General features: G+C 47.6%; 1 protein-coding gene across 5 annotated transcripts in view; it reads left to right on the forward strand.

Moving 5' to 3' along the window:
- Positions 1-10,615, forward strand: part of SPAG17 (sperm associated antigen 17) — a 328,728-nt gene that overhangs the window by 283,045 nt on the left and 35,068 nt on the right. For all 5 annotated transcript variants that reach the window (XM_050921082.1, XM_050921091.1, XM_050921075.1 and 2 more), the window contains 3 exons: positions 985-1,154; positions 6,946-7,006; positions 9,728-9,872. In XM_050921082.1, the coding sequence (XP_050777039.1) occupies positions 985-1,154; positions 6,946-7,006; positions 9,728-9,872 (376 nt within the window). The remainder of the gene's footprint in view (positions 1-984; positions 1,155-6,945; positions 7,007-9,727; positions 9,873-10,615) is intronic.

The following is a 10,615-nucleotide window of genomic DNA, read 5'->3' on the forward strand; positions in this document are numbered from 1 at the left end:
TGATATCAGGATGTCCCCCTGCTCCTGCACCCCACCCCCAGAGGAGAGAAGGAGAGGGACAGAAAGGAGGGAGCTTGCTGGAAGCTGTTGCTTTCTGTCTGAACTAGCTGATCTGCTTAAAAGGGCAATGTACTTGAAGTGGGTACTTACAGGGGCAATGCATGTCTCTTTCTCTCACTCATGCATGCACTCCCCAGCACTTTGGAAAGTCAGCACCTGTGCAGCCGTGCTGTCAGGAGAAGGGAGTGGTGCACTCCTGCTGGATAGCGTGGGCTCATCATCATGTTCAGTTTTTTGCAAGGAAGTGTTTGCAGCTACTGCCGTGCATCTATTGTGTTTCCTCAGTCCTGCCTCAGTCCATGCTGCCTTGTAGAGTGTGAGGCTACATTAACAACAGCGTATTAACCCTTGAGGGCTCAGCTGAGTGCTAGTCATCATTTAGCAGCAAGGCATTCCCTGGGAACTATCCCACCATCTTACTTCACCACCTCAAACAAGCTTCACAATCATTCATTGCTGTGTACAATATTAAACTTAGTTTAAAATTATTTAAAACTTATACAGTATATGTATATATTGACTTCTGTCTGGCAAAAAAAAAAAAATCCCTGGAACCTAAATCCTCCCCTCCCCCATTTACATTAATTCTTATGGGGAAATTGAATTCACTTAACATTGTTTTTGCATAAAATCACATTTTTCAGGAACATAACTACAACCTTAAGTGAGGAGTTACTGTATGAGAAACTGTCTTATGTCAGTATTTGGACAGTAACAGATAAGCCATTGACAGAAGTTGGCATCGTTAAACTTGGCAGCCAGCACTGTTATAGGAGGGGAGCTATAGTTTCTGTCCTTTTAGTAATAAGCAACTTCCTGTTATTTTGGGATAGGTTCTTTGTTGCCCCCTAGAGTCTTCTTTGTGGTTTAGTTTTTAATTCCCTCCCCTATTGCCCATGTCATGTATTGATCTTGTTTGCAAAGGTAGAAGATCCTGTTGGGGGAAAAGTCAACACATCTTCTGTTGCAACAGCAACTAAGCATCTTTGTGGATTCCATCTCATCCCACCTAAAGTGATATTTGGGGTGCTGAAGGAGGGTTATACTTATGCCGCCACAGCCACTCTGAAAAATGTTGGAGTGGATTTCATAAGGTGAGATCAAACTGTCTTTAAACCTGTTTTAAAACCATCTCCTAACTCCATCTGCATGCCAAATGTGCACCTCCTCTCAGCTGTGGACGCTTTGATAGTGTCACTAGGCTAATCAGACTCCAGGTGGCATATATATTTGGAATCCTCCATATTGGAATAATATTTTAAAACACCTGGCTACAGAAAACACAATCATAGAAATAATAGGATTAAAATGTTAATAATGCTAGGCAAGAGAGTGAGGGAAGTAGCACAGAGTACCTGGAGGAATGACAGCAGATTCCTAGCACACAAGGAGATTTAGCACTTCAAAGCAATTAGCACCAGGCTTCAGACAGGTGATAGACAATATTTCCTAGCGGGGTCTGTGCTCTGCTGCACTCTCTGCTTTCAGTGTTAGTGGGGCTGCTCTTTCCAGAAAGGCAGCAGCTCAGCAGCTGTGGTTGGTTGTAGTAATCTATTTTGCTCCAAAAAGGGGGAAGGTTTTCATCTTACATTTTAAAAGCAAAGTCATACACACAGCATATGGCAACTGCCCTGCAGCAAACTGGCTTGGAGCTTGGGGGGCAACCACCCCACAACATGCCTGTTTGAGGCTTGCAGCAGCTGCCCTAGCTGCTGATGTGTGTAGCGTAGTCAGGGCCCCACATATTACAGAACTACAGAATGTGCTGCATTATCCACTCCTTTCAGTGGATTTGAACTCCACAATGGAACTTTTTTTTTAAACTACATTTTCGGATCCTTATGGTTGTAAAGAAAACATTCAAAATGTAACCTGAATATAAATGATGCTGTATTGGCTTCCTGAGTCTGCAGAGGGCCTAAAACAATAGCCCTAAGAGGTGTGAATTGCCCCATTCATCTCCATGATGTGTTAGTGCTCAAAGCTAAAGATTATAGTTTAAGGCCTTGGGTACACTAATAGTTTTGTTGACAAAAGTCAGCTTCCATCAGCAAAACAGTGGAGGTGTACACATTACAATTCTCCTCCTGCCAATTTAACTCTCCTGATATGCCAACATCATAAAACCACTTTGACGAGATGCACTGATTTTGCAACAAAATTAGAGCGACACAGTGTCGACATCACAATTGCTTACATCACCCTAAGTGGCCTCCAGGAGGTGTTCCACAGTGCCCATCATGAACGCTCTGGTCAGCAGTTTGAACTCCACTGCTCTGAAGCCAAGTACACAGGCATACACCCCTTCCCCTTTAAAGGCCTGGGAATTTTTGAAATTCCACTTCCTGTTTGCTCAGCGTGGACAGCTCACATGGCATCTTCCCAGCTGACCATGGCAGCTCCCCACAGTAAATGTGTTCCCGCCTGAAGTACTCCGGAGTTGTTGGATCTACTGCGTCTGTGGGGAGAAGAGGTTGTGCAATCCTAGCTCCACTCCAGCTGTAGGAACTTTGATACTTACGGGCAGATTGCTCGTGGCATGTTGGAGAAGGGGCATAAAAGGGACACACATCAGTGCTGTGCTAAGATCAGGAAGCTGAGAAAGTCATACCAGAAAGCAAGGGAGGCAACTGTCACTCCGGCACCGAAGACCTGCCGCTTCTACAAGGAGCTGGACACTGTCCTTGGTGGCAACCCCATCTCCATCCCCAAGAATGCCAGGGATACTTCTGGGGTGCTGGAGGCAGCAGACAGCAGAGTCAACCCTGAGGATGAAGTGGTGGGCAAGGAAATGGAGTTGGAGGAGGATGTGGGACAGGCGACAAGGTTGTCCAGTAGTGTGGTGAGCCAAGACCTCTTTTTGACTGGAGGGGTCTACCCAGTCACAGCACTCCAACTCTTGGTGCCTGATACAGGAGAAGGAAGCTCTGGTAAGTACTTATTTTGATTTGATACTGCACAGTGCCATGAGGTAGAGCTGCCCTTTATTTTGTTCTATGTTAGAAGTGGGATAAGGGATAGAAATTAACAAGACTAGCACTGTTTCTGTCTGCTTCCCATCCTTCTATGCAGCTATGCAGTGGGGGCCCTGCAGAAAAGTTGGTTAATGCAGCTCAGGATTTCATGGGAATCCTCTCTAGTGAGCTCTAGGAAACTTTCCTGCTAGTACTCTGCAATCCTCTGCCGAAGGTTCCTTGGCAGAGCTGCTTTGTTCCTTCCCCCCGCTGTAGGAAACTTTGCCACACCAATTGGTAATTACTGCTGCAGGAACCAAAGTGATACACATGTGAACAGCATATGGACCAGGTGTGAAGCTGCACACATGCAGGAGATGCATCTTTGCATCCTTGGTTACCCTGAGAAGTGAGATATCAGCTTTGATCACCCCTGCCAGTGGAAAATGGTGCCAGAATTTACAATAGTGCCCCTAGGTGCTTGTAGTGATCCCCTTTGTTAACCATCCAGACCCTTTTCCCCATCGAATCACTATGTTTAGGGTACTCACTAAGCTGCTTGCTTGCCAAAGGACAATGAGAAAGAGGCATATTTGACTGTTGTGATTCAAGGCTGTGAGTGCACTCACAATACTGCCTCTATTTATCGTTTCTTGTGCTTCTGCAGATGTGCCCTTGAGGGGTACCTCCTACATACAGGAGGAGCACCTCTGCCAGTTGAGGAGGTGAACCAGGAGAAGTAAGGAGAACGTGTTTAAAGAAGTGTTGCAATCATCTGAGTTGTAGATCATGATCACAGGGCGTGAAGAGAGACAATTAATGAAAAATTAAAAATGGATAGCCAGGAGAGGAAACAGGGGCAGGAGTGGATGATCAAATGGATGAAGGATCAAACGGAGATGCTGAGGTCCCTGATTGCACGGCAGTCAGAGCACAAGCATTCTCGACTCCCTCTGCAGCCCATACAGAACTGCATTCCATGCCCTTCCCAAATTCCCCACACATATTCCTTGCAAGTTCCCAACCTGTTGCACTACCCCTTGCACTCCACCCCGAGGAGTCCTTGGGGCACCTTAGAGACTAACAAATTTATTTGGGCATAAGCTTTTGTCTCTAAGGTGCCACAGGGACTCCTCGTTTTTGCTGATACAGACTAACATGGCTACCACCCTGAAACCTGTCAGCACGAAAGGTTTCAGAATGACAGCTGGACTTACACACGGCTGTGAGAGCGTCAGTTCAGCAAGTGCTCCTCAGTGACATGTCCCTTGTAAGAAATGGAAATCTATGTATTCCTGTGTAATAAAAGTTTACTCTTTAAAATAAAATGAATCTTTATTTCTGTCCTACACACGGTGGTTGCTGCTGGAATTCATACACAGTGGCAATCAGCACATTTGCAGACTACAGTTAACACTCAGGTACAATCATTACAAGGGTCATTCAAGGTGGCAAATAACCAATGCCTGGCTGAATGCATTACAGAAAGACATATTACTGGCGGTCATTGTCGAACTGCTGCTTTAGAGCCTCCCTGATTCAAATACCCACCCTATTGAGCCCCTCTAATAGCCCTGGTATCTGGCTGCTCAAAGTCAGCTACCAGGCAATCCGCCTCAACGGTCCACCCCATGGAAACTTTTCCCCCCTAGAAAAAATTGACCTGAATCTGCTGTAGAATTTCCAGTCTGACAGTGTTACCAGGTGACAAGCATGGTCTGACACTCTAGACAGTGGGAGAGTGCTGCAAAACCACAGCCCAAACAAGAGATAAATTCTGTGTGTGTATTTTAGTTCATTGTGCCACAGACCATAATGGATCCATGGGCTGGCCTGTCAATCTGTGTCAGCTTCTCATCTTCGAGGACTTGCACATGTCCATTCCTCATTAGGGATGTGTGCGCCCGGTGTCTGAAGCTGGAGATGTTTGCCATAGCAGTACTCATCAGGGCAGTGCATGCACCTTGCATCATCTTGTGCTCCTCACTGAGGATTAAAAAGGGCGAAGCTGCCCCAATGGCCCAGTTCCTTCTGTCTGCCCGTAGTCAGTAGTTCAAGCATGCTGTATGCAGTTACACATTCTTCCCTTTGCTCTGAAGCTAATTTATTCTTTTCTAATTAGTTATTAGCCTTAGATAGTTAATGGTACTCATTTTTTAATGGGTACCACTGTGGGGAAAATCTCTGGCTTCTGTGCGTGCACACCCCTAATGTGGACTGGACACATCTGGAAGACCACCTGCTATAGAACAGATAAGTAACTAGTTTTTAAATGGTGTTCATCACTGTGCTATTGAAGGACTCCTTCCTGACTCCGCCTCTATGCGGAAAGCGCTATTGAAGCTTTCCTCACTCCCAACCCCCAGTGGCAAATCGCTGTTCCTCAGTAGGATATTGACACCAATGTATTTTAGGCCTGGTCTATATTAGCAAAGTTGCACCAGTGTAACTAAACCAGTATTGAACTGCTTTACTTATGCAGTGCTCACCCTTAATGTGCGTGCACTTGAACCACTGTGAACCTCTCTTAAATCAGTTTAGCTTCATTCAATAACGGAGTTAAGTCTTCCATTTTGATTTGCTTCAGAAAATGAACAGTGGTTGGATCTGGATTTTCTTTTATAAACTCTTGCCTAGACAGGAGAAGTTTTTCAGTACATGTTTTTCTGCCATAATTATACAGGTATGTCCACACTGCTTTGTTTATGCCAGATTAAACTACTTCCTCTTTGAACCACTGTATCTACACAGAGGGGTAGCCGTGTTAGTCTGGATCTGTAAAAGCAGCAATGAGTCCTGTGGCACCTTATAGTCTAACAGATGTATTGGCGCATGGGCTTTCGTGGGTGAATACCCACTTTGTCGAATGCATGTGCATGGTATTCACCCACAAAAGCTCATGCTCCAATATGTCTGTAAGGTGCCACAGGACTCTTTGCTGTAGCTACACAGTGCAACGCAGCTCTTGTTTGAAATGACCACACAGCATTTTACGCAGATATCCAAAGCTACTTTGTTCCTCCGCTAAGCTCTGTGCATGCTGGGATTTTTCTCAAAGTGCATTGTATGACATCTACTGGACGTCTGGGACTTGGGCTCAAACTAACAAACTCTCATGACTTCTTTTGTGGAATCCCATAATTCATCTGGCTTTTGTGAACCAGCACCATTTTCAAACTGCTGTCAATCAGCGTGGAGCAAAGATTACTGAGCTCCACAAGCCTTTCATTCATTAATACAAACAGGGTGTGCCACATGTATTGGCAGTCATGCACCACGGCAATATTGTTGAAGAGGCGGAGCAATTTCTTCAGCTAATGTCTGCATGACATTTCCCTGGTGAGGCTTTATGTGGTGGAGTGCCCCTTCTGGGCTCGGCCAGCCAACACCTACAGGACAGGCTAGTGATGCAGACCTGGGATGATCTTCAGGTTGAGGAAGGCTAATTTTCTAGAGGTCTGTGCAGAGCTCGCTCTAATGCTGCTGCAGCAGACCACCACCATGCATGTTCCCCTCAGCATGGAAAACTGTGTGAGTTTTGACATCTGGAAATTCGCCAACTCCAATTGCTACAACAGCAAGGGTATTTTGCCACAGTGCTGCAGAACCTGGTTGACAAATGTGGCAGGCTCACCAATATTAATGTGAGGTGGACAGTTTGAAAGGCATCTCACCAGGGTCCTTGGTCAGCTGGGTGCCTTCCAAACAGTCCACAACACCAAAGGGTCCCATGGTGGACTCCATGGCAGAAATCTAGTCCCGATGCAGGCAGTGGGAACATTACAGGAGGTCTTGGTTTTGGCTGTAGGGTTATTGCGGGGGAGGGATGGCTCAGTGGTTTCAGCATTGACCTGCTAAACCCAGGGTTGTGAGCTCACTCCTTGAGGGAGTTGTTCCAGGTGGGAGACTGATTGTATCTTTTCCCTGGCAGGTTTCGGGTGAAGCAGCCACCGCCCAGCACAGGGCTGAGAGTGATTTACACACCAGGGCCTGTAAGTCATGTGGAGCATGTGTATTGTGGGGCAGAATGTACTTTGTTTTCAGGCAACTTCAGACTGACCCTCAAGGCTCCCAGGAAATTTCCCAGCAAACGCCTCTAGCATCACTCTGGGGGATGGGCTGGCAGGGGCTCAGAACTGAAAGCTCTCTGTATATGCAGATTCTTGCAGCCCACTGGTGAAGAAATGAGCAGGTGAGAGACATGGAGCCTGGGTGACCTATGCTGCCTCCTGTGTTTGAATGTAGCAGTTGCTGTGAGATGCTCTTTAGCAAGTATCAGATCATGCTCCATAATGCATATAGTCACCATGCAGAGGCGTACTTACAGTGAAACACAGAGTGCCCTGGCATGGGGCCCCCCAACAATAGGGAGCCCCAGAGCTGAGCAGTTGTGGGGGCAGAAACTTGGTCCTGCCAACTCCTGCTGCAGGCTCCGCACCCACCAGCAGCCAAGCTTCCCCCTTCCCGCCTCTTCGGCACCTCTTCCCCAGACCATGCCATGTTCCCACCCCTCCCTCTCCATCCCAGCGCATTTCCCACCACCAAACTGCTTTTTGCCGGTGCTCAGGTCGCTTTGGGGCGGGGGGGGAGGAGCAGAGCCACAGACCACTTGGGGGAGGAGACAGAGAAGAGGCAGGGGCGGGGCCTTGGGGAATGGAGTGTAATCGGGGAAGGGCAGAGCAAAGGCGGGGCCCCTGCATTCCCCCTGCACATACACCCCCCCCCGCCATGAGCTGCTCAGGGCAGGGGGCTGGGAGCACCCGCATGACCCCAGCCCATACCCCCAGCCCTCTGTCCTGACTCCACCCCCCTCACTCCTGCACCCACACCCCCAGCCCCCTGCCCACCCTGACTCCTGCACACACACCCCACATATCCCCACTTGCACCCCTCGCACCAAACGGGAGCTGCCCCAGGTAAGCGCTCCACGCCTCAACCCTCTGCCCCAGCCCAACTCCATGCCCCAGCTCACTCTCTTGCACCCTAAGTCCTGGCCAGAACCTGCACCCCAACATTTTTTACATTTTTTTATAAAGCGCTCTTAGCCAAAGCACTTTACAATAGTTAATGGTACAAACAATATTTGGAAAGATCATTAAGTGGTCTGCCGAAAGCCCCAGCAATTTTCAAGTGGTCTGTGGAAAAGTAAGTTAGACTACAAGAACAATCAAGGCACCTCACTTGATTTTCATTTACATCTTATTACTTACAGGAAGAGGATGAAGAAAAAAGGGAATGAAAAACAGGGGCAAGTGGGGGATAAGAGTGAATGTTCTTTTTCTTGGTGGGGTCCCAAGGAGGGGCACCATAAATGAAGCTGAGCCCAGGGCGCCACTAACTCTAAATCCACCACTGTCACTATAATAAATTCAAACACAAACAGCAGCAGAAGGCAGCAGGCCCAGCCTTGAGAAGTGAAGTGATTTGCCCCATGTGTCAGTGACAGATCTGGGAGCCAAATCTAGATCTCTTGAGTTCCAGTTCAGTGCCCTAACCTCAAGGTTCCTTCAAACCAATGACTGACTTTAAAGGGCTTGGAAAAGATACTCTCCCTCTTTCCTTCTGTACAGTCCTCCTTTCCCCCTCCTTCTCCATTCCTACCGCTAGTTCTCTCCCGGCTGTAGCAGGCTGGTTCTCCTTTCCCTCTGCTAAAACTAAAGGGAAGGTTAATGGGAAAGAGGAAAGCAAGGACAGAGCGGCAAGGAAGAGAGCAAAGACTGTAGATGAAAGAGGGGGAGGATCCTTTGGGAAGGGAAGGAGGAAGAGAAATTAGACACTTGAAAGAGACAAATAAAAAATGCCCTTCTGTGTTTACTTCTTCTCCAATAAGCGGTAAAGAACAAAAAATGGAAATAGAAAAAGGAAGAATAAACACAAGGGAGAAAATGAAGGGTTTTAAAGTAATACGGGTTAGTTATAAGAGATAACAGGGATCATTTTGCCATTGTTAGGCCTTGTTTTACCATGGTTTAGTTCGCAAGTATTGGCAAAATTCTCCTGCTTCTCCCTCCAGCCCATTCTGAGAGGCTCCTGTTCTCTAAGGGCCATGAAGTCAGCTGGGGTGGGAGAGAAGGGTATGAGAAAGGGAAAGTGCAGAATTTTGGGATTGAGGCTGGGGTGTAGGGACAATCCCTTTCCTTCCTCACTGAGCCCGGGATGCCACCAAAACACAGGGCAAAGGTAGATTCACTTTGCTCCATTCCATGTCTGAACGGAGCAACAGAGACTAGAAAAGACTGGCTGGCAGTCTAAAAACAAACTACTCACCACCCCAATTACAGCTCTTCTGGTAACTCTGTGCCTGCTGCACCTACTCCTTGGGGCATAGTCTCTATGTATTTTCCAAAGGATAAATCTACTTCAGGTTCTGATGGATGTAAAGGCAAACTAACGCATTCTGCACAGACCTCACCAGTCTGAAAAGTCACCTGCTAAACAGCCCTTCACACCAGGAATAAGCTTCTGGGCGTGGCTGAAGTAGAGCCAACACACAGCAGGTGTCTTGCTGCAAAGGAAGAGTTGTGACCCAGGAAGCACAAATAGAGATGAATGGGTAGGGGGACAAGGAGTTTGGCAGTAGTTGGATGGATTTCTCCATTGGTGGACCTAAGGTCCCCCTTTCCTTGTATATTATTTTTGTGTCACTTGTAAGGTACGTGCCAATTTTATACCTCTAACATGACTGCCTCTGGGTCACTCTCTCTCTCTTCCAGGTGGCAGCCGGATTGCAGGCTGAACTGGAGATCGAGATTTATGCCATGGCAATTGGAGTGGAAGGTACCGAGGGCTCTGGAGAAATTTCCCACCGTATTGAAATTTTAACAGAGAGGGAGACGCTGTTCCTGCCTGTGGAGGCAAATATCCTTTGCTGCCTTACAGTATAGACAGCCCGAGTAGCCTCAGGCGTGGAGACCATCCCCAGCTGTACTCAGGCCTCCTTTCTGAGGCACACAGCTGAGCTGAGGGATGGACCCCGACTGCAAGTGATGTCAGTTGCACAGGGTGGGAAGCCCGGACAAACTGGAGGGGAGGAATGAGACCAGGAAGGCAGCCCCAAGATATGGCTTTTGGGGAATAATTGGAAAGAGGGACAGGAGGGTGCACACACCCCAGTCAGGGGCTCAAAATCCTTATTAAACGTTTAGATGATATTTAAGGAGCTGGGCCCCACTGGCTGGACGCTGAGCACACAGATAGGGACCATCCATACCTCAGCAGGCTCATAGCGTGAAGGCAGACACAGAATTGGGGGCAGGGCTATAACTGCATAAGCAGATGAATTGAGCCAGTTTGCTTGGTTATATTTTGTTGCTTGGCATTTTTTTCTTTTCTTCTGGCTGTTTAATTGGGACTAGCGATCTGGTGACAGGGAAAAGCAACTTTAAGAAGCATTAGTCCCCTTTGCCTCAAGCCTCAGAAATGTTCTGTTCACACTGAATGACAGGCTGGTTTTCACAGGGGGGGAGTATTTTGGCAGGAGGGAGGATGTTTGGCTTTGAAGCAAATGGACTGCTGGTTAAAGGGGAGGGATTGCCAGGTCTGGTAGTCCGTATGAGGAGGAACAAAGCAAGGCTACGTGCGCAGCTCTCCTCGCAGCATGT

Source organism: Gopherus flavomarginatus, chromosome 1, assembly GCF_025201925.1.
Source record: "Gopherus flavomarginatus isolate rGopFla2 chromosome 1, rGopFla2.mat.asm, whole genome shotgun sequence".
NCBI classification, from domain to species: domain Eukaryota; kingdom Metazoa; phylum Chordata; order Testudines; family Testudinidae; genus Gopherus; species Gopherus flavomarginatus.